Source organism: Fistularia commersonii, chromosome 18 (genome assembly GCF_037954325.1).
Source record: "Fistularia commersonii isolate RoL2024-O1a breed Wild chromosome 18, RoL_Fcom_v1.0, whole genome shotgun sequence".
Lineage (NCBI taxonomy): Eukaryota > Metazoa > Chordata > Actinopteri > Syngnathiformes > Fistulariidae > Fistularia > Fistularia commersonii.
Window position 1 is genome coordinate 16,192,923 of NC_141301.1, and position 12,119 is coordinate 16,205,041.

At 49.0% G+C, this 12,119-nt stretch overlaps 1 protein-coding gene across 1 annotated transcript in view; it reads right to left on the minus strand.

Moving 5' to 3' along the window:
* dph1 (diphthamide biosynthesis 1) overlaps positions 1-12,119 on the minus strand; it is a 56,154-nt gene that overhangs the window by 6,667 nt on the left and 37,368 nt on the right. The window contains exons 7-9 of the mRNA XM_086164380.1: positions 10,080-10,148; positions 8,965-9,121; positions 2,420-2,520 (exon numbers count right to left, since the gene is read on the minus strand). Coding sequence (XP_086020506.1) covers positions 2,420-2,520; positions 8,965-9,121; positions 10,080-10,148 — 327 coding nt within the window. The remainder of the gene's footprint in view (positions 1-2,419; positions 2,521-8,964; positions 9,122-10,079; positions 10,149-12,119) is intronic.

Here is a 12,119-nt window from a genome sequence, read left to right on the forward strand (position 1 = left end):
GTATCCCAGGAGCTGCGGAGCGCCGCGCTGCTGAGAGCAGCCAAACAACCCGACGAAAGGAAAAATCAAAACAACACAGGATCCAGCACAGCCCCCTCAACTCCCCTGCACCTCCCTCTCCCTCTCCAACTCCCTCTCACACTCTCACACTCTCCAAACTTGTCCTCCGCTCACCTCCAGCCCACTCCTCGGTGGCGAGAGGCCAATCTGAGGGAGTGTGTGAGCACTTGTGAGAGCGAGATTGCAACTGTTGCTCATCCTTACCGTCCCGCTGACCCCCCCTCCGCCCGCCCGCCCGCCCGCCGCCACGGGGGCCGGAGCGCGGCGGCGGCGGCGCGCAGGTTTTTAATCGGCGCGTCCTCGCCGTCATGTATCACAGACGTGGTAAAGTGCGAAGGATGCTGAGGATTATGCGAGGGGTTTTCTCACCTCGGGTTGATCGGGAAAATATTTTACAGCCACGTTAAAATGTTGGGGATGAACAAGGCTCGGATTAGAGGGCACTTTCACAGATTGTTTAGGTGTCAGCGTTCCTTCATGGTCCTCCCGCCCGGCGCCTCCGTCACAGCTCATTTCACCGATTCTCTCTTACGAGCGGTGAAGATGCGACCGCGGATCCTCGTTGCCATCAGAATCCCTGCATCTTACTGACGTTGCTGCGCTTCTCTTCTGCAGAACCATCTTCTAACCTCCATCCAGGGGGGCAGAATTCAGACAAGACCTCACCTTTCCTTTGTGAAAAAGCTCAGAGTTAGCGTTAGCCTCGCCCCGAGATGTGCTGCCACAGGCTTACTCTGCTGAGAGATAACCCCTGACGCTCCTCTACTTCCTCCCACTTGCACTCAGGCCCGACGTGCAATCAGTGCACGACGGTAACCTCCGAGCTTCTCCCCGGTCAGCTTCCCCTGATCTCGCCGGACCTCCATCGTTATTTCTTTTACCCTGCAACACCGCTTGCGTTAGCGCGGCGCCTCCCAGCCTACCCTATCACACTGCTGCGTTCTCTCCCCTCTCTGGTCGAGGCAAAAGGACGCCCACATTGAGCCCGAGGTAAAAAGCAGGGCTTCCTCGCCTCCGAGCGCTTGCTGGCGGGGGAACGTTCAGTCACGTAGAGCATCTGAAGGAGCTGGAACACATGGAAGACGCCCTGACGGCGGCGTAGAAGACTCTGAACATAGGGGCTCTACGGCTTTTGGAAAAATGAATATCTCGCTCTTTATACGACGGTGATCTTGGGATCTGGTAGCGAAGTTAGCGATGAAGTAAAAACATCACGCCTTTAAAAGGTGTTTAGCGGCGTGCAGAGGACCATGAAGATGTCGGGAAACGTGGGATATAAATAGATAAGGATGCGTCGTGCTCAAGATGTAACTCCATTGACTGTGACGGCTTTTATGGGTGGAAAGAAGTTGGAGGCGTCTGGTATAGAAAGAGACGCGCCGCCCGGGTGTTTGGTCCCGTCTCTGTGAGACGAATGGATTTCATTTCACATCAACAACCCACTCTTTTGTTTCACCCTCTCTGCTGCGCTCTCTCTCCGCAGTGACCACGCCGGCTGACTTCAAACGCCCAGAGACCTGCCGGCGTCCTGACAAATTAGGCAGTTTGTATAAAACCACTCTCACTTATTACATATTTATTTATTTTTTCAAAAAAAAAAAAAAAAAAAAAAAGAAGGCTGAAAAGCCCCAAACTTTTTCCTTTTTTTTGTTTTACTTTCAAGTCTTCAAAGACTCTCGGTGAAACAGAAAATCCTGCTTTGTGTCTTGACATGAATTTGTAAACACGGTTTTCATTGCACACACTCTGCAGGACCCGAGCCCGGACTCTGAACCTTCTGCAGAACCGGCCGGCGTGGTTTCCTGCGCGACACCCTCTTCATGCTTCGACCTGCGACGAGGCTCCATGCAGACCCTCAGAACTATCATATTATCACAGTAAGACGTTTGAAATCGTATCTGCGATTGTTATCATTATTAATAGAGGTTGTAGTCATGGTGATATTTGCCGTCACATGAGCGATAGGATCGTGAATATATTATAATATAACATCGCTAAGACTGCGTTTCTTCTCTGGGCTGCAACCGTCTTGGGTCTCCACAGCCAATCATCTGCTTCCGTCCAACCAACAGCCAATCGCCTGCCTCCGTCTAACCCTCGACCTTCCTGTCCTCAGCGTGGCTGCGCTCACCTCCACCTTCTCCCCCTTTCCTTTCCTTTCCTTTCCTCCTGGCTGATACTTCCTCTCTCCACCAACCGAGCAGCAGAGCAGCGCTGCACCCGGCTGGAGGAGATCCCTTCTAACACTCACAAATTAGAATTCCATAAACAAACTGAAGTACAAAAAAAAAATGCTGCAGAAATACCGCTAAGAAGGTGGTGTGACCGGGACCAACGGTATTTAATGTTCACGACTCACGCATCTATGTCAGGCAGAAGATCCAGCTTGCTGGGGAAGATCTCAGACAGGAGGACTCGCGTGAAGGACTTGCCCTGCGACTCCAGCCTCGCCTCCAGATGCTGTGGCAAAAAAAGAGAAGCCACGCACAAATTTAATACAGTGCTTGCTAGAAAATCAAACCGTAGGCCGTCTTTGAACACACACACACACACACACAGACGAGCCGTACTTTCAAGTGTTTTGTTTTTTGCCATCAGGTTTATCAGAAATCCCTTTTGATCCATCTCTCTACCATCAACCATCTGTGGTTCCATCCATCTCCAACACGGCAGCAGTACGTTGAGGAGGATGGATGGCAGATCTTTTTGCACAGTCATGTCCTCAGATTCCTGCAAGTCTCCTCAGAAAGGCAGACGCTTTAAATCCCTCCAACTAATTCCGGGCCCGGCTCCTGGTTCTGCCACCAGAGCTTTCAGAGCGCGTGCGTCCCGATCAGATGAAGGCATTTTTGCAATCGACTAATAAAGAAAAAAACCACTGCAAAACAAACACAAAGTCCCAGAGAAGAGTCATTTGTTCTTTTAGCCTCGCGAAATAACCACGGCAACGGCAGCAGACGGCAAACAGTCATCGGCGTCGAAAATAAAACAGCGTCTGATCAGAATGTGAATCGGCTTTGACGGACGGTTCCGTTCTCACCCGCGGAGAACCGGCCACGGATCAGGGTTCCGGAAAGGTGACGGACCTCTGGATAACAGGACGCTACAAATCATACCATCACAGAAAATACGGTCCTTTAATATCTAAGTGATATTCCACATGAGCAGAGCGGTGGGAGATGTAGCACAAACATGAAGACACACAATAGGTACAATTTATATGTGTATATAGTATATACAGTGTATATAAACACATGTACATGCACAATATGTATGGCGCAGATATAAACTTGTGTGTATATATAGACTAAGTCCAGTGCATATGTACAGCACATACAGTGTATATAAAGTGTACGTATTCAGTACATACAGTGTATAGATACATTATGTACAGAGTATATAAAGGTGTATATATTCAGTATGTGCATCATATATATTCTGTCTGCACAGTATATATAGTTATACATTATGAACAGGGTATATATACACAAAATGTACGGTGTATATAAAGTGTATATAGGTGTATATCTATACAAAACATACAGTATATATATATTATATACAGGGGATATGAAGGTGTATATAAACACTAGGTAGTGTATATAACCATGTATATATACATTAAGTACAGTGTATATAAAGGTGCATATATGCGGTACTTACGGCGTATATATATATTATGTACATTGCATATAAAGGTGTATATATGCGGTATGTACAGTGCACATTGAGGTGTATCTATACAAAACATACAGTGTACATATATTATGTACAGGGATATGAAGGTGTATATAAACACTAGGTAGTGTATATAACCATGTATATATACATTATGTACAGTGTATATAAAGGTGCATATATTTGGTACATACAGCGTATATATGCATTATGTACAGTGCATATAAAGGTGCATATATTCAGTACATGTGGCGTATATATATACCTCATGTACAGTGTATATAAAGGTGCATATATTCGGTTCATACAGCGTATATACACAAAATGTACAGTGCATATAAAGGTGCATATATTCGGTACATACGGCGTTTATATATGCATTATGTACAGTGCATCTTTATATATATCTGGTGCATCTATTGTGGGAGGTGAGCTGCAGGTCGTGACAGTGAGTCGACAGAAGCTGCCGAAGGTCTGCACGTGCAGCTGAAAGTGTCAGAACAGACGGTGTTTGATCATCTTTATCAATTCATTCCTGCTCGTCTCTTCCTATTTATCTATTTGACGTCTTTCCGGAAGGAGCATCCGAGAGCGCTCCAGGTCCTCCGGGATCGATACGGTATTCGCGATTCCTGTGTGAACGATGTGGTGGAAGTTACTGACTGGAAATGACACACGGTGGAGATCGTTTAACGCAGGATTTCGAGCGGCCTCCCCGGTAGCTCTGCGACGTCGTGCTCCCGTTCTCCCCCAGAACGGACTCCGAGTGAAGCAATCACAATGTGATTAGCGAGTAAACTTTCGCCGAGGATTCGAGGCTGTGAGGGAAATAAAAAATGTATCGGCTGTTTAGGAGTTGAAGGCGCTTTTAAACGCTGTCCCTCGTCTTCATCTGCGAAACAACAGATTGGGCGATCGATGGACGCGCAGCTCCAAGGCCAGGCGGGGCCTGATTGTTTTTCACTATTGACAAATTAAGCTGATAAAATGACTGCTGCGTTTTCGGAGGGTTAAAATTGCTATTGGCAGCCGCTGAATGGAAACGCCAATACGAGGTCCAAATGGGTTCCAGTCGGAATGAAGAAAGACATTAATCTGGAATAAAACAACAACGGCAGCAGCGACGCACAACTTTGGAACGGCCACATCGACCATTCGGTAGGTTTTCAAAAAACAGGAAGCCAACAGGCGGGTCACCACAGAGGACGGCTGTAGAATTCTGCTCTCAGAGTCGGCGACATTCTGGAAAAAGAAATCCCGGCATCCTGAGAGTCTACAGAAGGAACCGTCTCAGCTCTGAAGGTGTGAAACCACAGGCAGCCGAGCGCTCCAAAGAAAACCCTGAAAACCACCCATAGCTTGGGAAACGACGTCTTTCAAGCGAGATAAAAACCTGGGACGACTTCATCCGGAGAGTGGGGATAGAAAGGGAAGAGTCAGTTGGACTGGATCTGCTGGAATGTTGGACTTTGTGGGGAGTTTGTGGGAAATAAGCGCCGGAGTCCAGGTTGGGTGTTTGTCCAAGCTGAAAAGCTTCCTGCCCGGCAGCTCCGACCTCAGCCTCCTAGCCTCCTTCTGCCCGGATCTCCTCCGTCCAAGTCCAACCCATCTCAGTCCCACTTTAACTCCAGCACATCTGAGAGGGTTGGTTAAGGTCTCGATTGGCTCTCCTAGGGTCACCTGCACCGTTGTGTGCAAACCCTCAAATTACTCATGTGATTCATCCGTTATTATTCATGACATGAATTCCACCGGTTAAGAGCTGCAGTGCAACCTTCATCCATTGCTCCGTCCATTCAGCCGTGGAGGCCAAACATGGAGAGCACCGACGTGCAGATAACTTGACCGGCTACAACTCCACTTCATCCAAAACAGGGCCGGCAGAGACGTGCTTGTGGTGCCTCAGATGCGCCCATTTAACGGCGGACCATTTTGGTTTTATCGCTCAACGGCGAAAAAGAAAACGGCAGAGTCTCCGCTCATTCGGAGCTTTCGCCAGCTACCGGTTTTAAAGCGCCGCCGCAGCAGAGCCACCACGCGAGGCGCTAAGCTGACCTTCGGGAGCGACCAGAGATCCTGCCCGAGGGCACCGACACATGCAGGCAACCGCCAACCTACCGATTGGCGTTCTCGTTAACAAGTTCCAGCGTAGCCTTGAAGGAAACCGAACCCGGGTACCGTAAATAAACACAGGAGCGGAGGATCGGACTTCTTTCGCAAGTTGAAGTCAGAGTCTCAGCGAAGGACCGTCGTGGAAAAATCAGACACATCGTGTTCCTCTCAGATGTACTTCTGTCACCTCGCGTGGAGCATTAGCCGGCTCCTCTTTGAGCCGTCTCCACACCTTCCCATCCCATCCCATCCGCAAAGCCAGACACGTCCCATTCTTGATGTTTCCACCGCGCATATTAACAGATGAAGTTTATTAGTCCTTGTCCTTAGAATGCATAATGAGTGCTGAAAGGAGTTGGGGATTTCAATGGTGTACATTAAGCTTACGAGAGGATGCATTAGCACGCTGCTACACTACAAATTGAAGAATTACAGATGAATTCTAATGGCCCTAAGAGCTAAGTGCAGTACAACGCAAGAGACTCCTTTGCTTTGCAAACTACAATTCCTTTGCTTTACCAAGTCAAAGCACCGCAGCTGTGCAGAACAAGTACAACACAACACACCGGCACATTAAGAGAGAGACGCTGGCGTGGGGTCAAAATATTCAAGGTAAACCGCAATTTAGAAACCCGAAATCTTTCATAGGTGACGCCTTTGGTCAAAAGTTGTTCTTGTGATTTACCAATGTCCTCTTTGAAACGCCTCTATTGTTGTGTTATGCAAATTGTGCTCTTTTCTGGAACGTGTTGGGATCATTTGGTGTTTTGTTTGTGAAATCTGCTCTTTTGAAAGACACTTTGTAAAAGTTGCAAAGGTTTTGAATAATTGATGAAAGATTATTCTTCTGTTCCTGAATTTTAAGTACAAATCCCTCCTCACCAGATAGGTTCTTAGCAGTCTGTCAGCATCATCACTCAAAGAACCCATAGTTACTTTCACCATCTCAGGAGAACTCTGTGCTCCAGAAGTTCACGCCCACTTGTGGCTCCACAAACCTCCCCTCCACTCCGGCCTGACATGTACTACTTTCTGCATACTTCCGTCCTAACTTTCCCTCCTGCTAACAGTGAACTCTCAAAGGTCACCCAAAGACGCCTCCATCCGCCGGGGTCCAAATCATTCGACCTTTTGTCTCGACGTCTCTCTGAAGTCACACGCCGTCAACGAATCTCGCTTGATGGCGGAACCTGGTCTTCCAAGTGCATCGACGGAGGAGTTTCCGAGGTCCGAGCCGTCGCTCCGTGGATGTTCTGCTTTGCTGAGTTACAAGCGAGCAGGATGAGCATCGGACACCAACATCGCTGCCACAGTCCGTGAAGTGGCGTTTAAAGACAGCGGGACGCGCCGCCGCCGTTCGCTGGCCCAGAGAGAATCATGGAAAAACTCTCGTCTGCGAGGAGATGGAGGAGATACGGTGACGGGGAGCCTCGTCCGCGAGAAGGCAGGACGCGTTTAAGGGATTCGTTAGGCGGACGGCGGGAACGTGGACGGACGAGGCGTTCTAAGCCGGCCGGGGACGATTTGATGGTTTTAAAAACTGGAGCGGCTTCACTCCGTCCATACATGGAGTTTAGACATAAAGTGTGCACGTGACATTTAGCGTGGTATCGTAGCATTAAGGGTGGAGCCAGTAAGTGAAGTTAAGACAAGAGCGACAAATGAAACCTTCTCCAACCATCTCCTCTGCTGCCATCTTTGTCACTTCTTGAAGGTTAAAGCACGTAATAAAAGCACTTTATTTCTATACATTCGCTTTTCTTACGCATTGTAATTTTTTTTATAAATGATTCGTTATTTATTAAGTACATTTTTCTTATTTGATTAAACGGAACAAAACCAGGAGCTGGAACGGATTCCTAGCGTTTGTATTCATTTCAACGGGGAAATTTAATTTGATATACGAGCAAATCCAGTTACGAGCCCGGTCACGGAGGCGGTTCCACGTCTACTGGATCCATGTTCTTCGATGCCTTCAAGCCACGACGGAGCTGGAATGACTCGGGGCCACTGCTTCAATGTCTGATATCTGTTTATTTCTAATGGTTTTGGCCTCTTTTGGGCATTCAGTGGCGCTAAGAGAACTGCTTTATTTCCGTCAGCGATGCCGAGGGTGAACCTGGTGGACACCACACAGCCTTGGGAAGGAATGGCTCTGTGATATCGGGCTTTATCCTTTCAAGAGCCTCGCTTTTTGTCTCCAAACCAACCAACCAACCAAACCTAGCCAAAGCACAAGAAGAGGGCGCCCAACAGAAGGAAACAGTAGATTGGCCAAGCAGGAGGGACTGCGATTGCAGAGTCCGAGCTTCTTTGTTTTCTACGAGCTGCATGAAAGCAACCGGACAAACCTGAGGCTCTTAAGAAACCTCCCTTTCTATTCATAAGGTTTTCTTGAAGAAAAGTTGCTGCATCTACCGCACTTGGGTGTACTGTGACCTTGTTACACATAATGGATGAGCATTGTGTGTGTGTGTGTGTGTGTGTGTGTGTGTGTGTGCCTCGGAGGAGTGCTTTGCGCTGCTAAGCCGATGTAGGATGTAGATGGAACATGCATGGCTGCATTGTGCTAAGAGTAATTGTGATCTTGGGCTATGGATGAATGCAGATGGAGATAATAGGTAATGATAAACAATACAAATCTGCCGGAGGATTGAATGCCTTTGGATTTGTTTTAATGGAAACGCTTAAGGTCCCTTTCTTTTCCCCAAAACGTTGTACGGTTTACAATCCCGTCCCGCATTGTGCGGTAAAACATGACCGTGACAGCCGTTCGGGAGTAAACAGCATTGGTTCTCTTCGGGAGTCTACCGCGAGGCCGACGGGGGATCAAGGACATCATTTCTAATCGGATGATTACCTTCATCGCTCTCAATAGAATGGCTACCTTCATCATCTTAAAACTAATGACTACCTTCACCATCCTGAATGCAATGATTACCTTCACCGTCCTACATCTAATGTCTGCCCTGGCCATCCTGGATGGAATGATAACCCTCACCTTCCGTGCGTGAAAACGTCTCCAGTCGGCGCTTCACGCATTCGAAACCCCGGTCAGAACAACCGGACCATCATTATAGACTGACCAAGTATTTGGAAAGAAAGTAGACTCACCTCCAGGACTTTGGGACTGCCCTGGCGGCCCAGCGTGCCCATGATCAGCCCCCATCTCTGGGCCGAGCGGGCCTCGTCAACGGCCCGGAGCCTCAAGGACCGCATGGCCTCGTGGTCGTAGTGCTCCCGCGAGAACACCTTGCTGTAGGGATCATATCTGCGGGGACGAGCAAAGACCACCACGCCATCAAAATATGCATTTGGTTCAAGACGTTAATCATTCGGGTATTTATTTTGAGCTCTCTCCCCCCCCCACACACACACACACACACACACGCCCCCCAAAAAACAATCAACTAAAAACCATCAAGTATGACAGGATGTATCCTATCTAAGGAAAATAAAATGTATTTCAGAGTGTCTCGTCTCCTGTTCTCTGATAAAAAGAGCCTCACTCGAGATTAAAATCTTGTTTATGAGAAAAAGCTGCGATCTGTGCGCCGGTGCATGCCTCGATAACAACACCTTCGCTTTGCATACAAACAATAGCTCATTAAAACCCAACTCTATCCTGACAAAATGGGATTGTGACACGGCAGCGGGGTGACTGACTGCAAGGGATCGGTTTGAAAAGGCTCGCCAGCATAATGCAATATATTTACCGGCATAACAGCTTCTTCAAACTTCAATGTTTGAACCGAGCCCGCAGCATGTTTGCCTCCGGTGTCGCCTCACTATCCACTTCTTTCCTCTCCCTTTTTAAGTCTTGGCAATTAGCCGCCGTAGTGGAAATGGAACGTCTCACAACACGAGACACAATTATCTCATCGGGCTCTGGACCATCTTCCTGTTGAACGCGTGGAGAGGCGGCGCTCGATAAGGTGGAATCGACATTAGGCGGCCTTTAACCAAGCCGCTCCCCTGGGCGGGGGTCGGCTTTATCTCAGCGCCAGCCCACGCGGAAACACCATGAGGAACGAGTCATTTGCAAGAAGGAGATCCAGGAGAGGGTTGGGACTCTCCACCACCGGCGGCCCGCGTGAGCTAATGCTACGTCCAACACTCTGCTAGCTTGCGCGTCCCGCCTGGTTCGTGAAATCGTTTTTGAGATGTTCCATTTCCCAGCGGCGCGGGGGTGGAGGGGTGAGGAGGGGGTAAGTTGCGATTGACCTTACCTGTACGCCGGGATGTCTGGGTTGGAGATCATGATGGACTCCAGGTGAAATCTTCCATCACCAAGATAACTGTTGAAAGAAAGATGTCTACTCAGTATGCACCCCTGAAACTATATTCATACTATTTCCAGTTAGATCTTTCCAGCTCTTTCCTCTGCCGGCAGCTATAAACGCACGACCCCGACGTCCAGGTTCACGCCCTCATGGATCGGAGCCGCCTTTTACAAAGAGCCCGAGGAGCCCGAGGAGCCAGAGGAGCCCGAGGCCTGCCCATTAACCCGGGCCGGGGCTCAAAGGTGGAGTTCAGCGGCCGTACGCCGCCACGGCAGCTTCGTTACGTCTCTGCATGCAAAGCAGAAGACAAAACACCAGGAGGAAATGAAAAACAAGCCAATGGAAAGAGATGCAAGATGTTTCAATGAAATCATCTCCACTCTGATTCAGGCAGATGTGAACGTCTTGTTTTATACCATAAAAATACGACGACTCTTGAGATACTTTGATGGGAACCTTCTTTACCTTTGAGCTGCTCCCTTCTGGGGACAACAGCCAATCATCTGCCTCCATCTAAGCGTCTCCCTGGTCTGTTCCCCTCTATGCATAGACCTTCTCTGGTCTTCCTCCAATCTCAGCATCCTTCCATCCAGATCTTCACCGTCCTTCCTCTGTCCCTATCCAAACCATCTCAGTGTGACTCTACCTCCAGAACATCTACCATGTGCTGTCCCTCTGATGGAAGCTTTCTTCATCCTCTCCATCCTCTTCAAAGAGGAACCATCTCTGATGCCTCAGGTTTGTCCTGCTGTCTCCTCAGGGTCTCCAAAGCAGACCTCACGGCCGATCTCATTTGTTAGAATGAAACCCTGAGCCATCTTCACCTGCGAGGGACGCCGGTCCACCCGCGTCCTTCAAGTCACCTTCAAATCTGCACCAATGCTCTCCATCTGGCTGACCTGCAGCGCGTCTCTAAAAAATAACAATTCTGTCAGGGAACCCAAGAATCGCAGCTCCAGACACACTTCAGCAGAAGTTGTTCATTTGTTTGGGAAACTGCCGCCATGAACGTGCTCCTGCCGGGAGGCCGAGGCAGGTTCTGGTGGACGCTCACGCACATTCCTGAGACATGCAATTAAACCGCCTAACTGGCCGGAGCTTAAGCCTGCTTGACACCGGCTGTAGGTGGTGTTCCTTATATGCTCCCTGCGGACGCGTCCAGCCAACGTGCTATTTATAAGCACATATGTGTGTGTGTGTGTGTGTGTGTGTGTGTGTGTGTGTGTGAGCTCATATCATCAAATGGGAGCTGCGGCAAGCCGGCAGACGGCGTCACAGCTTTCAGAAAAACCACATTCTCTCAGTGTGCAAAGCCTGAGAAACAGCCTTTTGGGATGTTTGCACAAACGCTCAGGAGAAATCAGGCGCTGAAATAAATAAATGACAATAAATAACTGTTCGGAAACATCCGAGGTTCTCGGGCTCGGAGGTCTCCAACCGTAATCCTCACGCCGGGCGGGACCGGGAGACCGAGGAGCGCCGACACCGGTTCGTCCGCTTTGGACTGAAATGCCACCGGCGTGCATCAGTGCGTGCACAGGCATGGAAGCTGGTGTGGAATGCGATGTTCTCGTCACTCGGACCCGTTCTCAGGGAAGAAGAATGTGTGAAAACACTGAATGATCAGGTTGTTACCAACATGTTCACAGAAAAGCTTTCAAACCCGTTATTATTATTAGGATTATCGTCATTTTTCATGTCCGATGAATCTGGGTCGGCGTAGAGAAGGTCCCTGCTTGGATTCCCGCAGGGATCCTTCCTGTGCCGAGTCTTCATGTTCTCCCCGTGTCTGCGTGGGTTCCTCAGGGTTCTCCGGGTTCCTCCGAGGTTCACGGAGAGCGTACGCCGTCCACACGGGTGGATGAGGGCGAAAGTTTGGCTGTCACTACATTCCGCTTGAATAAGAGGGTGAATGATTGGTTTCCCCCAAATGACAGCTGGGACCGACTCCGGCAGCTCCGTGACCCCCGAGCGCCGGAAAAAGCC